Source organism: Ochotona curzoniae, unplaced genomic scaffold (assembly GCF_017591425.1).
Source record: "Ochotona curzoniae isolate NIBS_2020 unplaced genomic scaffold, NIBS_Ocur_1.0 scaffold_4701, whole genome shotgun sequence".
Classification (NCBI taxonomy): domain Eukaryota; kingdom Metazoa; phylum Chordata; class Mammalia; order Lagomorpha; family Ochotonidae; genus Ochotona; species Ochotona curzoniae.
In genome coordinates this window covers 43,315,243-43,333,685 of record NW_024467122.1, presented here as the reverse complement: position 1 = coordinate 43,333,685, position 18,443 = coordinate 43,315,243, and the positions used below count along the sequence as shown (strand labels likewise).

At 40.6% G+C, this 18,443-nt stretch overlaps 1 protein-coding gene across 3 annotated transcripts in view; it reads left to right on the top strand.

Moving 5' to 3' along the window:
• Positions 1 to 18,443, top strand: part of RYR3 (ryanodine receptor 3) — a 507,269-nt gene that overhangs the window by 187,659 nt on the left and 301,167 nt on the right. For all 3 annotated transcript variants that reach the window (XM_040969180.1, XM_040969181.1, XM_040969179.1), the window contains exon 3: positions 5,457 to 5,564. In XM_040969180.1, coding sequence (XP_040825114.1) covers positions 5,457 to 5,564 — 108 coding nt within the window. The remainder of the gene's footprint in view (positions 1 to 5,456; positions 5,565 to 18,443) is intronic.

The window sequence follows — 18,443 nt, the reverse complement described above, 5'->3', positions numbered from 1 at the left end:
CTTCATTCCGGGCCCGGCGTGGTGGCGCAAGTGGTTAAGGTCCTCACCTTGCACGCCCGGGATCCCATATGGGCGCTGGTTCTATCCCGGCAGCTCCACTTCCCTTCCAGCTCCCTGCCTGTGGCCTGGGAAAGCAGTCGAGGGCGGCCCAAAGCTTTGGGAACCTGCACCCGCGTGGGAGACCCGGAAGAGGCTCCTGGCTTCGGATCGGCATAGTATTGGCCGTTGCGCTCACTTGGGGAGTGAATCATCGGACAGAAGATCTTCCTCTCTGTCTCTCCTCTCTGTATATCCACCTTTCCAATAAAAAAAAATAATAAAAATAAATCTTTAAAAAAAAAAGATTTCTTCATTCCATGTGAGAGTATGTGAGTTCCATATTTGTCTGCAGATCCTGACTCTGGCTTCCTGCTGTTGTAGATCCTCGGAGGTAGTTGGTGATGACTGAAGTAATGGAGTTCCCACCACTCATATGGGACACTTGGCTTGCATGGATGACTCCTGGCTTCAGCCTCTGCCTAGCCCCGACCCTTGCAGACATCTACTGCACACTTCCCTACTCTCACCTTCCTACTCTGTCTTTGCCTCTCAATTAGATATTAAGATAATAGATATATAAGCCACTGCTTCAGTGAATTATTGATATCACTGAATTACTCAATGAAGAATATAGATTTCATTTTTGTTATTTGACATTTAAGTATTTACCATAAACTAGATCATATCTTAAGCTCTTAAAACGTAAAAATTAAGTTTTTCATAATAAAGCATTAGTATGTGTCTATATAAGAAAATTGAGGTAACAGAGATTTAAGTTATCTGCCCACTATTATTTAATTGTTAAATCATTGAACGGATATTTGCTTTCAGATACTCCTAGCCCAGAGTATCCATTCTAAACCAATAAGCCCTATTTTGCCTTTGTAATGGATGCATTTATGAGGTGTCTTCACTGAGGTGTGTATGTGTGTGAACCTGGTAGATTAGCAAAGGTGAAAAGAAACCTATGGTGATGGCAGTAGGAAAACTTGAATAAAATGTCAGTCTTGTGAAAGGCTCAGCCAGGTGGGCTTAGTGCAATTTATCAGTAGCCACAGTCTCACTCTCCTGGCTGATCTCAGAGGACATAGAAAATCTGTTCAAGATGACTTGAGCTCCTATTGTTTTGCAAAGTGGGAACATCAAATAATACATGGATTTTTCAAGGGACCCATGAGTTACTGAAACAAATACTCCTGGTGGCATTAAACTATATGAGCTAAACAGACACTCACTATGCCTAAAAGGGTGGTAGAGAAGTGACAGTCCTTTTTGTGAATAACTTCTCCCACCCCCACTGCAGTTGGTATCTTGTGTGTACTAGTTCAGCGCCTAGTATCTATGGTGAGTGAAGTGCTGGGTAGAGAAATCCTCAATGACTACCACTACAGCAACTTCAGACTCCCATCATCATCAATTTAGTAAACCTCAGAAAAGTATGCTGATAGATTTGTCGAGAGCAGTGCTGTGGCATAGAAAGCTAAACTTCAGCCTGTGGTTCTGCTATCCCATATGAGCACTGGTTCAAGGCCCAGCTGATCTATCTTTGATCCAGCTCCATGGCAGTGTCTGGGAAAGCAACACAAGATAGACCAAGTCCTTGGGCCTCTACACCCATGTGGCAGACCTGGAAGAAGCTCCTGACTTTGGACAGGTTCAGCTCTAGCTGTTGTGGACACTTGGAAAATGAACCAGCAGATGGAAGATCTCTATCTCTCCCTCTCTATATATTTCTCTGAATTTCAATTAAAAATAAGTAGCAATAAATAGACTTATGGAGCATGAAAGGAGGATAGACCTTCCCTGTTACTACTTCATGCATCATGGGACTAAATGAATGCTGGTTCTGGGCTTGCCCAGGGCCCTAGCATCTCAAGGTTTTCTGTAGGACATGTGAAAGAAAATGCTTCTCTTGCATAGAGGAGGGCTGGGGGCATGATGAATGCTATTTTAGAACAGATGTCAACAAAGCCCTTCTTTTCATGCTGAGAATCACCATGCCTCACGCCTGCTAGGTGGAGTGACAGTCACAGGCTCCAGAGCACAGACAATGAACCAGTCTCTGTGGAGACTTTCACAGCTGCAAATAAATGAGCTTTGATGGACGAGTGGCTTTTGCTGGTTCTTCAGAAGTGCAGAGGTGGGAACTCGGGCCAACTTAGAGTTTAATTAAAGATGGCAGCTGGCATAGCAGGTCAGATGGCTCTGTGCTATGTGTTCCATTCATGTTGCAAGTCGCTAGTTGCATTTTGTTTCCAAGATACCCCAGTTGCCCAGTTCACTCCCTTGCCACTAACTACATATTGCTCTCTGTATTATTGAAGTGGTATGACTTTATTCCCCAGTAGAGAGAATCCAGCCACAGGCCACACTCTAAGGACAAAGAAACCAAACCGGAATTGTACAAATCAATTGTAAATATATTACCTCCATTTGAGATACTTCCTACCCATGCACACAAGTCCTGAATTCACAACCATTTGATGACTTTTCAAATGGAGGGAAAAGGAAGATGTTCTTAGTTTATCTTGTGTTATGCATTGGTGATTCTCCATCAGATTGAATGATGGCAATGCAAAAGAGCCCTATCTCCTGTACAAGCAAATTGACCACAGGGAGGAGTGCCAGCAGACTGAGTCTTAGAATCTCAGGGAAGAGCAGGCTCTCCAGTACTTGCAGCCATGAAACTTTCTTAGAACAAGAGGACCAGCTGCTTTTATTATTAAGTGGGCATCAATATTAAACCATTGACCAGCCATAAAAGCAGACCTTGAACTATCAGTCATAATTGTGGGTATTCCTGAATGGAAAAACTCCAAAGCAAGCACTTTGATAAAGTGGAAGATTAAAAAAAATTATCAAACATTGACCTTTATGCTTCCTAATGGAAACATGGCAGTCAAATAGACTACAAATAGTAGAAAAATGTTGTATAAAGTCTGTTTAGATGGCATCCCATTTTAGGAGACTGAGTTTACAGCATAAGGTCTTTAGGGAAATGCTCTATCATATAATTGTCTGCTTTTTGTAATGATGCTATATGTACACTGAAAACATTTCCTGGAGGTGCAGCTCTGCCCTGCATCACCAGCTGCCTGCTTATTCAAGGCCCATACAAATTAGTTAATTACCTGCTGCAGGAACAGACTTTGAACATCAACTGAAGATTATGAAAGAACAGTCGCAGTCCTCCTTGTTGTTGTTTGGGGATATTGTTTTGGAAGAGTAGAAGATTCCTAAAATGCCAGTCTTTAAGAAGACTGGGGTTTTTTAGTTTTTGTTTGTTTGTTGCTTGTTTTGCTTTCTGACAGAGACCTCAAAAAGCTATATTTAAATATGAAATTATTCATTGAAATACTTAGCAAAATATGTGGTTAAAAAAGTATTAAAATGTATGTTTCTCAAGGTGCAATGGCATTACTTGTTTCTGGCTTGCCACTTTCCAAAGGGGATCCTGGGAACTTTAATAAAGGACAATTATAAGCAGATCCAGGAGGTAGGACATCATCTTGTTTTTGAGGACGTTGAGGCTGGGAAAAGATAAGGATTGTACAAACACTTAGAAATGAAAAAGAACTTAAAGATGGATAATTCCATGATGTGTATTTTGAAACTGAAAGTGCTTAAGTCAGGTTAACTACATCTTAATTACAAGCTTACTGTGGCTTTTAAATTAGAGCACCACAGAAACAGCCTTACCTGTCTTGAAGTGTTAAATGTAGCTGTCAGGGCCATGGGGCATTATTTCAAATTCCTGTTCACTTCAGAATGTCCAGCGCTGATACCATGTAGGAACCCAGGATTGATCTTTTTAAAACAAAAAGATTTTTTTATTTGAAAGGCAGAGGAAAGGAATGTCCGTGTGTGTGTGTGTGTGTGTGTGTGTGAGTGAGAGAGAGAGAGAGAGACAGGCAGGCAGACAGGCAGACAGAGGGGTGGAAGAGAGAGAGAAAATATAGAATGAGTATTTCAACCCCTGGTTAATACCCCAGAAGGCCACAACAGCCTGCACTGGGCCAGGCTAAATCCATTTGAATCTCCCACATGGGTGCAGGGATCCAAGCAATTGGGCAATTTTCTGCTGCTTTTCTAAGCAGCTTAGCAGGTAACTGATTCAGAAATTAATCAGTTCCAGACTTGGACTGGTCCACATATGAGGTGGCAGCACTGCAGGAGGCCGCCTAACCTTCTTTGCCACAATGCCAGTCACAAGGATTGGCCTTCAAGGTGATAATGTACTATTCTCAAGAAAACTGGTATAGCATGAAACTAGATTTGAAATTCTTAAAGAGCAATGTCTTGATTTATGTCTCTTTTTATGTTTGCCAGTATTAACCACTACAGTTTACATAATTATAACACTTAAATATTTGCTGATCTTGAATGTGTTAGTTGCAAAAAAAAAAAAATCTTTACACTGTTCTTGCCTCTAGTGAAAATATCAAAGTGAAGCACCTGTACTTTGATACAGACTACTTGGATCTAAATCTAACTCGACCAAATATAACGCTTGGGCAGGGAACCCAAGATCTCTGTCTTAGTTTCCTTGGCCATAAACTGAAATATAAACCACTCTATCTTATAGTGTGGTTATATGTGGGATTACAGGAGTTAATGAGTGCAAAATAGAGTAGTTCCAGGCCTAGAGAAAGCACTCAGTGACTATGGAGTATTATTACTACTTAGCCCGTTAGAAAAAGCTGTCTCCACCTATCCTTTTGTACTATTCAGAATTGGGCATGAATACTATTGATCACTGTTAAGTGGTTCTAATAAATTGGAACGATTATTACAGAAGTCATCAGTTCTTACAGTTTGGGACATTTCTTTGTTCAGATTTGTATTTATGTATCCCGTAGCTTCCTTTATTGTCTCTTTTAACACTGTAATATCCAGGTTTTTGTAACAAAAGTGAATTACCTATTTTGATCACTATTATCCAGAGCCAAATATCAGTCCACTGCCCTCCAACAAACTCTATTGACCTGAATGTAGATCAGCCTTCCTACTTGTCCTTCCCTCAACACGGAGTTGTATTCCTTTCCCATGTGTAACAGGCCTCACACAGTTCAACTCTGATGTCATGGTCCTTGCTCCCTTGAGACTTGGGACTTTTCTTATTGCAAATAATCCACCCTAAAGCCCGTCTTACATAAGGAAAATCTGCCTTTTAAAATTGTTTTTTGATACAATTTAGTGGCACTGGATTCTCCCCCATACCCACCAAATTTCCCTCCCCTCCACTCTGTTCTCGCCTCCAGATTCATAATGTGTGTCCTTCGTGAATGGGAAATGTGCCTTTTTATGTGCATATTCATTCACCCAACTACCATGCTGACAAAGAAGCTCTTCACCTTTGAGATGTTATTGCACAATGGATCCCTGACTGATACCTCATTCTGGCTTTATTTTCACAGTTGATTCCTCCCGATCTTTGTGTCTGCAATTTTGTGCTGGAACAGTCTCTGTCAGTCAGAGCCCTGCAGGAAATGCTTGCCAACACAGGTGAAAATGGCGGCGAAGGAGTGAGTACCCACATTATTTCCTAGTTTGGGATTGGAACACACCACAGCTCATCAGCATATTCTGCATTTTCATTACTCTAGTTTGGAACTGGAGAATAGTAGGACACTGCAGATGATTGGGAGGGAGTTTGGATAATTCTTTCTCAGCAGCCCTGATTCTGCTTCCTTCTAGATTAACCAGCTTTCATCAGAAAGCTTTCATCACACAGCTCATGCTGTGTCACCCAGGCTTAGGATACTGAACCAGCCCTCCCCTCCTACCTCACTATCCGTCAGGAAATATGGAGAGGCTGAAGGGGCTTGAGATGGAAGATAACTGTTTGGCAGGTTTTCTTTTCCTTGCTAAATTCCCTGAGGACTCTTGACAGCCCCAAAGGAACACACCCAAGTTACAGATCAAAGAAGATTGCCTACAGAATTCAGAGGCTTGGACATTTGGCCATAACTCAGTGGTTTCACTAATGGCAAATACAGAACTGTCTTAGATATGTGTTGTCAATAAGACAATCTCTGAATGCTTCACTGAGGAAGAGTGATTCATGCCAAGTGTCCTGTGAAAGACTTTGGCTAGGTATCACAGAACACTGGCCCTTCTTTCCCCAAGTGAGGAACATTCACTTATCAACAAGTTCTGTAATTCTGCTACCTGACTGTATCCAACCCAGGTATTTCTCTCCATCTTTGCCACTTTCCCTACACCCTGCTAGATAACTGCCTTCCAACTTCTGGGTTGCTGCAACAATCTGCTCCCTGATGGATTTCTTATATACTTAACTATTTCTCCCATGTTGGCTTTTTCTTTTGCACGCAGTAGTCATCATGTTATTTCTAAAATGCAGGTCCAATGATCATATTCTGCTATTTTGAGATCCTTTCTCCTTTCATTACCTTGAGCTAAATTCCAAAGTCCTCAACATGAAATGAAACCTTTCAGGATGTACAGAGCCTTTTGGGTCTTTTTATCACTTACCCATGCATTTCACCAACCCCTCAATGTCCTATGCACACTGCCATAAACATGCTAAATACTCTTTGTCCCTGATCATGAGTTCCAGTTGTTTCTTTCACATGGAATGCTTTTTCCTCCTCACTGTCTTCCTCTTCTATTCTATGTATTTACCCTTCAAGTAAGCAGCTTAGATATTCCCAAAGCCGAACAGCTACATTGACTCCACAGGTCTCTTTTTTAATCCCTTCAGATTTATTTGTGTGTCAATTTATTGAGAGGCAAAATGTTGGAGGGAGAGGAATATTTTATCCACTAGTTAACTCCCCAAATGGCTGCAATAGGCCAGGCTGGGCCAGGGTAAATCTAGCAGCCAAGAAATCTGTGTATCCCACATAGGTAGCAGGTCTCCAGGTGTCCAGAACTGGACCATCATGTGCTGTTGTCTCAGGCATATTAGCATGAAGCTCCATTGAAAGCAGAGCAGCTGGGACTCAAACTGGTGCTCAATTTATGATGTCAGTGTGGCAAATGGGGACTTAACTCACTGTGTTATGGGGCCAGCCCTCCACAAGTCCATTGATTGTGCAATATTAGGTGTTTCTCATAGTTCTTACCACTCTATCATAATAAAAACTTTAATTTTTTCGATACTGGCCAGTAATAGGCCACTTATGCTTCAGAACTATTTGCAATGACCTAGTAGCATAGTTTATTCTTACTTGATCTGAATGAATTTATAATACAGAAATGTCTCATTGGTGGTAGAGGAAACAATGCCAAGAATCAAGAGAATCAGTGTTGACATTTTGTTCATCTTCCAGTTCTCAATACGGTATAGGTGAGTCTCCTAAACTCTTGGGGCTACAGTGTGATGACCTATAAAATGGGGCTGTTTAATTAGTTCTCTGGGATTCCTAACACCAAATGCTCATATGCTCTGGTTTTTCTTCAGGTCACATAAATCTTTAGCCTTTTAGCAAATGTTCCTGATGTTTCACACTTCTGGTCTGTAAGAAACTGCTTTAGTCTCGCATCTGAGAATGGTTTGTCTCTGACAGCTGTGAACACGGGCGAGATTCAATCTGCATTCACTTCTTGACATTAATGTCAGCACATAATGTGTTCTGCACATCCTCAAATCTTTCTGGTTCAGTGAAATGTCATATGCAGAGATCTTTAGTGAAGAGGGCCTGATTGACTAAGTACCATCTCCTGCAGGTTCTAGCAAGATTCAGAAGACCTTGCTTTACTACAGCCCCAGCATAAAAATTGGGAAGATAGAGATAGGCTATGTTATCTGAGAAGTAGCTCTTGGATATTAAAATTCTTTTAAAGTCATATTTCAAAGAACTTCTTTACCCTTTAGCTTTAGTGATTGAGGTGTCCTCTAGATGAGAAAATAAGTGTTGGTCCTCTTTTGCTGCCAAAAACTTAACTAAGTCCTAACTTGTTGTAAAGAAAAATAATAATAATTTATTTTCCAATAAGAATGGAAAGACAAACTTACTGAAAATTAACTTAGTTTTGGAAAACATGAATAAAACCTGTCCAAATTGGCAACTACATTATGAAAGAAGCTCATTTGATACAGTTATGTGCCTCAAGAACCAACTTTACCTTGCAATATTTAGAAACCAGTACATTAATTTTTACTTGGGAAAATGAAGTATTTTGGGGAAACTGAGTTTCAAATGAATGATGCATGACATTTTGTTAAGGATTTTTTGGGCAATAGCCATCCTGTTGGATTAGACTCTGAAGTCTTCCAAATATCATGTTATTTTTTGTGTGCTGTTTTGTCAAAAACAAATGTAAGTTATTTCCAATCTTGGTACATTTACTATTATTCCTAGAGATTGAAGAAAAGGACTTGAGACAGAACACATGTAGGAAAATTACTCTTATTTTACTCTTGGTCTGTGTTGCCACCACACAGTGCCCATGACAGCAACCCCAGTCTCTGGAAGCCTGTCACCATTCCATCTGGACTTGCAGTCTTTAATATAAGAAATGCTATTGCTATACTCTTGAGCCTGTTGGTTCTGCTTTTCTGAAGTGATTATTGCATACATTTACTATTAATATTGAATTTGATTTTAGAAAATAATATTCAACTGGAAAGAGAAAGCAAAAGGGGGAGAATGAAGAAGGAAGTAAATTAAGATGGCAGAACCTAATGATTGTCTAAGGGTGTTTGAGTGGGATGTGGCTTCCTTTGCATGCCATTCCATCCTGTTTGGAAATAGCCAATTTTCTGCTTTTCAATAGATATTGCTTTCACTTATGATCATGGCTTCCACCAAACTGCATGCTTTGAAGAGTGTAATTTTTCCCTTTTAGTCATAAATTAGTCCTTGTGTGGTGTGTCTGTTCACTGCTTTGAAGCAACTGGACAGTTTTAAAAATGACGTCAGTTGTTTGTCCCTTCATGTGATGAGTGTACTCAGGTCTTTCTGCAAAGATTCATAATTCTGCAGCAATTTCACTAACAAAGAAAACAAAAGGTTCCCAGCCAAATTTAACAGCAGAGTTTTTATTATTGAAATGTTCTTAGTTACAGCCAGCAGCATGTGGGAGCCAACTTTATGTTGAAAAGAAGAATAAATGATGAGGAAGACCTGGAGACAAAAGATGTGTGCTGCCTCTCAGAGCCTGACCTCCCCAAACTAATCCCTGGGTCATTTTGCCCTCTGATATAAGCTTGCCTAATTCTATTCTGGGGAAAATTACCAAGGGATAGATGTCTGACACTGAGGCACGTGTGATGGCTGAGTTGTAAGTGAAGTCTCCACATTTCAAATCTTAAAGTTTTCACATTTTCAGTTGTTTGGACATATAAAACATGGAGTCTACATCAACATCCAGCAGTACATAAGGTCAAAAGATATGCTACCATCTTCTTTTGGACCCTCAGTGCTCAAAATCTTGTAGAAATGAACAATTTCATAGTAAGTGACATTTATAATATGAAAAGCTCAGTCTTCAGAATCAGATGTATTTTCAATGCAGTCTATGTTGGATCAAGTGACCTCTGGGGGGAATTATTTCTGTCTTCAAAATAAGATTAAGTAAGAATTAAATGAGATCAGGGCTACCTTTAGAAATGAAAATGAGTATCTTTTTCTTCCTTTCTGCCCCACTTCCAACTAACTGAGATTGTTCAGCAATATTCAGATTGTCCCCAAGGAAGGAGAGTCCCACGCTGCATTATCAGATGTATATAAAATCTGGGGCTATGTGGCTCTAATTGGGCTTTGTCATGAAGTGGCATATGCTTCTAGAGATGAAATACTTTGATTAATACAATTACCAACCACTTTCCTTCCAGTGAGGACTCTGGCCTTCTGTAAGAGTCAGCCTGGTCAGTGTCTGACCTTTAGGCTAAAAAGGAGGACAAATTATGTGTATAGGATGAAGTGACACTCCAGTTACCACATTAATATTACACTTTACCCACATCTGGAACACATGAAATCTTGCTTGACTTTAAGGGCCAGGTTCCTGGTATGCTAATTTATAATCAGCCTTTTCAATTGATTGGGAAATGTGACGCTAACATGTTTGGAATGTGTGGCCTGGAATGATGTCGTTTGTCATGGCTGCCTTCATTGAGAGGTTCTCCTTCATCTGCCATGATAGCTTCAGCCTCCTTTCCTTTGCCCTTCTCCTTATTCCATGTATTCTATTTTTGAAAATTTTAATGAAGTAGTATATTTTTAATTATAATCAAAGGCTTAATGGTTCCACTAAAATTTTTTTTTCAAGTGAAAAGAAAGAGTATAGTCCAGCTGGAAAATAGAAAAGAGCTATAAATATTCAAATTAAAGATGTTTCACTTCATTATATAAGGTAACATTTTAAAAGTTATAAAATCATTAAAACTACAGAAGCGTATAATTCTCTTGAACTTTTTGATTTCCTTAGATTTATTTTTATTTGAGAGGCTGATTTACAAAGAGGAGAGAGAGATTGTCCTTCCATGTGCTGGTTCACTCCCCAAATGGCCACACTAGCCAGACGTGTCAGTCTGAAGCCAAGATCCAGGAGCTTCTTCCAGGTCTCATGTTGGTGCAGGGATCTGACGACTTGAGCTATCCTCTTCTGCTTTACCAGGCTATAGGCAAGGAGCTGGATCAGAAGTGGAGCAGCCAAGTCTAAAACCAGCATCCACGTGGGATGCCAGCACTGTGGGCAAAGCATTAGCATGCTTAAGCCACTTTGCCAGCCCCAATTCTTATCAATTTTACAAAATACTGTGCAGCACAAGTGATATTCATTGGGCATTTTAAAAAACTTAGCTTTTCCAAATAATGAAGAACATATGGTAACTCTTTCTGTGTCTGACTTAATTCACTCAACATGGTGTCCTTCAGTTCTAATCATTATGCTGGAAATTATAAAATTCTTTTTTTTTTACAACTGAATAATATTCCTCTATGTGTGTTTGTGTGCTTACCATGTTTCTTTATCCAGTTCTGATGAAGTACAGTTTGGTTGATTTTGTGTTTTGGCAATACAAACAGCGCAGGTAGCATGAACATGGAAGTGGATATATCTTATCAAGACATTGTTCGGGTCTTTGGGTAAAGGCCTCGTATTGGGAATGCTGAGTGATATGGCAGTTCTATTTCTAGTTTTTAAAGAACTCCATACTGTTTTTCACAGTGGCTGCAGTAATTTAGGTGGCCCCTTTTCCACACCCTTGCCAGATTTTGTAGTTCTTTGTCTTTTGGATAATAACCATTGTCACAGGGATGAGGCAACATCTCATTGTGGTTTAGATTTGCATATCCAAGTTGGCTGGTGATCTAGAGTATTTTTTTATACATTTTTTGGCCATTTGGATGGCTTTTGAGAACTGTTTGCTCCTGACTTTCCCCATTTCTTAGCTGGATTATTTATTTGATTACTGCTGAGATTTTTGTGTTGCTGATCAATTCTGGATACTAATCCTTTGTCAAAAACATTGACTGCAAACATTTTCTCCAGTTATGTCATTTAGTTCCTTCATTGTTTCCTTTGCTGTGCAGAAGCTTCTGTATTTGATAGGATCCTGTATGCGCCTGGTTTGGCTTGTGTTGCCTGTGCTTTTGCCCTCAGCTGTGTGGTGTGTTACTGCTTCCTGAGTGTCAGGGTCCCTTGGCCAGCAAGTCAAACCCGGACACTTGTTGTCTTTGCGGAGCCTTTATTGTGGAGAAGACACAGCAAAACCAGCGCGGTGGGCGTGCGGCAGCCGCCCTGCAGCCGCGGAGCAGCCACACCATCGCTCCCCGAGGTGCACTCTCTCTCTCTCTCTCTCTCTCTCTCTCTCTCTCTCTCTCTCTCTCTCTCGGCGGGGTGCGCTCTCTCCGTCTGCTGGGTGCGCTCTCTCTCTCTGAGGTGCGCTCTCCCCGAGGTGCGCTCTCTCCCCCCCCCTCCCCCGCCCCAGTTCTCTGGCTCCCTTATATACTGGGTAACCCGGCCAATCGACATAAAGGTCACCTGTGCACGCAGTGGGCAGGCCAATCATCACACAGATCACGCGCTGTCCACGCGCCATCCACGCACCCCTGGGCCAATCACAGCAGACTTCTTGTAGCTTGTTTTTTCTAGCACAGGAGGAAGCGGCAGTCTGGCGGTCTAGGGTGTAGGATGCAGGCTCCCTACAGCTCCCCACACCTGAGGAAGACATGTCCACATCTTCTGAGGAGCTGGGGAGTCTCCTGGTATCAAATCAACCTGTAAACAGCCAATGAAGCATAAGTATGTATTCTTTTAGGATAAAGATTCTTCAGGTCAGCATCGTGAGATATTTCACAGTTGCATCATGGTAGCCAAGTTCATACGTCTTATAAAATCACAGGAAATGTCACGGAGGTAAAGTAACAACATTGTTAGAAATGAACCTACTACAGATGCATCTACCTCGATGCTGCCAGGGATGCACAAATCAATCTGATGCTGCTGAGGGCGTTCAGAGCTCCTCATTTCAAGTCATACAAGAACTCTGGCTGTGTCCAGATCTAGTCCTCTTGTGTGAGCTCTTGCAGACCTATGGGCTAATATATTCTTGCATCTCTCTGCTTCGTGTCCGGCTCCCTCAAATATTTCCACATGAAAGAAGAGGAAGGAAGTCATCATCATCCAGATTTAGCACCTCAGTTTGAAGTTTTCACCTTTCCTTTGTAACTGTCAGAGAAAAAAAATCCAGAATGAGACTTTATTCAGGCAAGTGTGTAGGAAGGGAGCAAGAGTGAGGAAGAAGCTACATTGGCAACTCTACATCAGCTTCACCCTAACTTACGTTTTTCAAAAACACAACATTTTAGAAAAAAGTAAATCGTGTAATGAGTTAGTTCTAATAGGCATGAATTACACATGTAAAGCCATTTACAAGATTGCCTTTGGGGCCTGACATGATGGCCTAATGGCTAAATCATTGTCCAGCATGCACCAGGATTTCATATGGGTGCTGGTTTGAGGCCTAGCTGCTCTACTTCCCATCTGGAAAAGTAGTCAAGGACAGCCCAAGGCCTTGGGACCCTGCATCTACATGGGAGACCCAGAGGAAGCTCCTGGCTTTGGATTGGGTTAGCTCTGGCGGTTGTGTCCACTTGGGAAGTGAACCAGAGGGTGGAGGCTCTTTCACTCTATGTCATCTTCTCTCTGTATGTCTTCCTTTTCAATAAAAATAAAATGATTAAAAAAAAAAAGATTTCCTTTGGAAAAAAGGGACAAAGCCACTTGTGTTCCTGTTGTGACATAAACCCTGTGATTTGTCTATAAATATATCCAGGCTCTAAAGTCAGGGGGACTATGACACACCAGTATACTGACTATATATTAAATGTGAATTTTGTATTGGTTGGTAAAAATCACTACTTCAAACCATCTAAAACCACCTTGGTACCCACACTAAAGACTTCTAACCTCTAGCAACAGTCTTTTTGGCTGTTTACTACCCTTGAATTCCCTTTGCCTACCATCCTGTTGGTAATGAAAGGATGCTGTTTCATCCTGCCTGTTTGACTTGATCCTGCTTTTCCTCTAGAAAAGGACTAAAAGTACATTCTCTTCTTGGATGCCTCCCTTTTCTGCCTGTGACTGGTTACCCTGGCCTGCTGCAAAAGAATGTTTTCTATTCACCAAATAACAAACAAATTATTTGGTACAATCACTCCCAGATGAAAAGCATATCAAAGCCTACTACTTAAAATCTGCCTTGAATTTCAAGCTTGCCTTATGAATTTGCTCATGGGAGGTCAGCCGATTTTGGTGACAAAAGTGGAAGTTAGGAAGTTTGTTTAGTACTTATAACCCTGCTAGCTGGGAACTTGACTTCCAGGCAAATGACACCTCCAGACTTTGATTTTACCATCATTAAATGACACCACCACTTAGATAAGAAAGTCCTTTTCCTGTTCTGTGATGGTTGTGATGCACTGAGTTAGCATGGAGAAGTAGCACCACCTCTCTTCCTTTACTGTGTATCTTCAGTTGTATCCCGGGACGTTAGCCTGTTTGTATTACCCCTTATGCTTCAGACCTTGGCTCCCACACATTTAGGTAGAATGAATAAATGTGTTTTTTCACTTTCTGTTTTGAAATTTGTTGGAGAATTTCCCCATGTCCCTCCAAACCACAATAATAAGGCACTAAGTGTTAAACTTTGAAAAACTATGGGATATGTATTCTTTGGTTTTTGTAGGATTTCTTTCCTCAGAGAAATAGCTGTTGTTCCAAAATTGAAATATTTTATCCATGAGAAGTCTCCACTTCTTTCTGCACAGGCTAGATCGCCACTGAGCATGCCCTTTCCTCTTTTTCCTTTCCTTTTGCCTCCTTCCTATTACATTGTGCAGATTTTCGAATTTACTTGGACATGCTAGATATGTCTCCTTGATAAGATGTATGAAAGTAAGTACAAGTACATTATGTTTTGCTTTGGAGCTGGCCCTTTGATGACGAGATTTTTAGTTTAAAATAAACACTCTCGGGCCTGGCATTGAGGTGTAGCCAGTAAAGCTGCAGGATGCAAAACCAGCATCGCCTATGGCCTGGGACTTGGCTACTCCACTGCTAATCCAGTTGCTCTCTAATCACTCAGGGAAATAGCAGAAGATGGTTCAAGTGCTGTATCCCTTGACCCCAAAAGAAGCTCCTGATTTCAGCCTGGTACAACCCCACCGCTTCTGGCAATGTGAGGGAAAAAAAACAGCAGATAGGAGATGTGTTGCTGTTTCTCCTTCCTTCTGTAACTCTGACTTTCAATAAACAAATAGGCTCATAAAAAACAATCTCTCTGAAAGAACACACTTCATGGTTAGAGGCATCTTTGGTAAAAGAGAAGTGTGATTGATTGCATTTTTAAATAAGAAATTTAAAATAGTCTGATGTAAATAATGACTATTCTTGAGACCTTGAGAGGGTTTTCTAATATGAGTATAAATGTAATTATGAGGAGGTGCAAGTGAATTGAGGCTAGGAAACATCGCTTGCTTCTAGTTTTCTTGATGACATCAGCACTATCCTGGGAAAAGCAAAAACAAACTTAGTCAGTACTACCCTCTAGCTTAGGTAAAATGTTTACCTGGTAGGAAATCTCTTTACTCTCAACGAATTTTTGTTCTGCAGTAAACACCAGTAGAATCCTCAAATTTTTTTGAGTAAGACCTGTACACATTAAAATACCATTTGCTATTTTGTTTTTGGTTTGCTAGCTCAGTGACCTCTCAAAGTGGGTATGTTATTGGTGCATGTACAAGTACTTTGAATGGTCAATTGACTCCAAGCTGTATTTGTGATGAACTGAGTCTTTCACTTGTGAACAGTCAGACCAATTTCCATTTTTCATGCCTCTGCGATTTAAAAACAAAGTCCTTTCTTAACCACACATGCCAGTGTCATGAGTACAGAGATGGTGACACAACGTTCTTAGTGTGTGCCTTTGGTTTTTGGTCTACATGGCCTGTGGCCATTGGTTTCAGCCTGGTGAGATGATGGGGTGTGCAGCCTCACCCTCTATTCAGGCTTCTGCTGCACAGCTCCAGCTCTGCTCTGCCATAAGGCTGGAATTCATAATAAAAATGAAAAAAGCTAGTTTAATGTTTTCCCTCCCTCATGCAATATCCTCACAGTGAACCAGCAGGAGAGCAAATGTTCATTTCAACACTTAAGAATATAACCATTAATGTCAACCAGTATTTTTTTACATTTCTTCATATCCTAGCTGAAGCATTTTCACGTGAAAGAATGGATTTTTAAAGCAGAAAACTTTCGTCTCTCTTACTTTGTGAATATCATACTTTGCAATTATGCACTTGAATTTTCTTAGGTGAAACTGGCTTATTCTGAAGCAGGCACCTCATGTTTAAAAGTAGGATGCCAGAATGATCCTGGTGTTACTTTGCAAATGTGACAGCATTTAGCTCTGCTCATGTCACATACTCGGGAGTTCCTTGCGTTCTTGTGCTGGGCATCAAAATGCTCTGCTACAACAGCATTGCCATAACAGCTTCACTCATTTTAGCAAGTCTGGGCTTTCCTCCGTGGCTGTACCAAGTCTTTGTACACTTTAATTGTACAAGATGTAAATATCCTTATTAAAATTTGCTAGAGTGGTGGTCAGGATTTGGGCTGTCTATACTTTATTCAGCACCTAATATGTGATGATGCCTCTCTTTCAGAGAAATGCCTTGGTAGAAATTCTCCTGGATTAATAAAAACAATAGCTGTTTAATTGGAGGGCAGAAACTCAGATGGATTATAAAAACGAGTTTTGCCTCAATTTTTAGAAACGATTTACTTATAAGTTGTAAGATGTTTAATTTAGAGGAAATCTTTTACCACATTTGCTATTTTTTAAAAATCTCACAATGTAACTCCATAAATGTGTGTTAATTGTTATGGGTAATGCAAAAATTCAGAAAAGGAAATTAAAAATGAAAATATTGGGAAAGATTACTAAATTAAGAGAAAATAAAACATTTTGGAATTCAAGACAATGTATAAGAACAGAAACCCTTTGGTTCATTTATTAGACATTTTCTTTGTTCATATAATACAGTTTTAATAGCTAGCAGTTTAAATTATATATAGCAATAGGAAGGATTGAATGAACTGGAGACAAAGCCAACTTCTGATTGTGAAAATTTAATAAATTGGACATTCTGGTGAAGAAAAATTAACTCGGTGCCTGAAAAATCTGACTCTAGCTGTCATTTTAATCCTTACAAGTAAAATCCTTGCAACCGAAACCCCAACCTTATGGGAACTGTTCTCTGATTCTAGAATGCAGGACCTGAGAATGATGTAGAATCTGTGGGACCAGAAAGCGGGGAAAGGAACAAGAGATCCATTAAGAGATGCAATGAGACAAAAATGGCCCGTGCTCTGCAGAGAGCTGGTCACCTGCAGAGGAAAGCAGAAGGCTGACTGTGTGTGTACCTCGTGGGTGAGGGCCAAGTCTTCCGTTACATGTTCCGAGCTGTTGCTCTGGGACAGGAAGTTGAACCTAGCGGGCCTGAATGATACAGGGAAAGCCTTTCTCTGAGTCTTAGCCCCTGTGCAAAGTGTGGCTCCCAGACACCTGCGCTGGGATTGATATCTGTCTTGAGTCATCAGAGAAATGAGGAAAGTCTCTTCATAAAAGCTAGCTTTTCAAGTGGAGATGTCTACCTTCTCTTAAAAAAAAAACTATCCTTTTTATGTTTTCTTGTTAGAATTATAGGGTGGTTTTATTTTATTAGAATTTTCAGTAATTTGTACAGGTTAAAGCTTTTTCTTAAAGTCCCTTCCTTGTTGATCATCAGGTTTCTTCCCTGTGGCAATTGTACAGGTTCCCAGGCTTGTGAAACTCGCAAAATCCATTCTTATATACAGCGCATGCGTTCCCTTGTGGTTCTTCACATATTTCTTTGTGCTTACCCTACAGGTTGTACCTCAGTGGTGCAAGGGGAAAGTCACTTTTGAGTTATGGTCATCAGTTTTGCTTCTTTATTATTATTATTACTGAGAGAAGCATGCATTGTCACCAGCATATGAACAAGAGCTTCCTGTTGTCTTCTCACTAATGCTGTGCTCTTGGGGATGAGGTACTCCCGGACTGTGTTTCTGGTTTTCATCTACTTTGATAAGGTGGAGGGCAACAGGCAGAACTTGAATAACATTCCAAAAGGGTGCAATGCTGAGACTGAAGCTGCTTCTAAGAACAATCTTTTGGCTGCAGAAGTTGCTTCCCTACTAAATGTGTGTGTCTTTATACTATGCATATGTTGGTTTTTTCCTAAAGGTATGACTTGAAGTATGTTCAAAATTATCCTACACTATAGAAATCTGTTACTTATTTTTCAGTATGTAGAGATAATTGAATTGCAATTATTTATGCAGAGAGCTATGGTGCTGCTTCTGTAAAACTGAGTGTGTTACTCTTTATTCCCATGTAGAATACAAACCCAGGGGATAAAAAGATATTGCCACAGGGGTCTTTGGTACCCTGCCTCATACTTTACAACCCTGTTAAGTTTCCCTTCTGCCCTGCCTCACACCAGCCTGATAAAGGGACTTACTGCAACCTCTGATCCAACTTTTATGTTTATTTGGATTTCAGGAGTAACGACCTGACATAGCATCATACCTCAAATTCATATTCACTGTTTAGTTTTGAAACCAGCCCAATACCATGCATCTTCATCAGTATAAATGAGAGGAAGTAGAAAGTGAACATGAACCAGATGCTAGCTTTCTAGAACTACTTGTTTTGCCTGGGGTTGTACAGTTTATGGCAAGCTTGACTCTTTGATCTTCTCCTTTCTCCTACCTAAGCAGACCTGACACCCTGGGCCATGCTCAGGAGGTGGGAATGGTGGAAGCAGCAGAAGGCACAGTCCCCTGACCCCAGATATTTGGCTTGGGTCTCAAGAAGAGTGAACGATTGCTGTTTTCCATTTCAT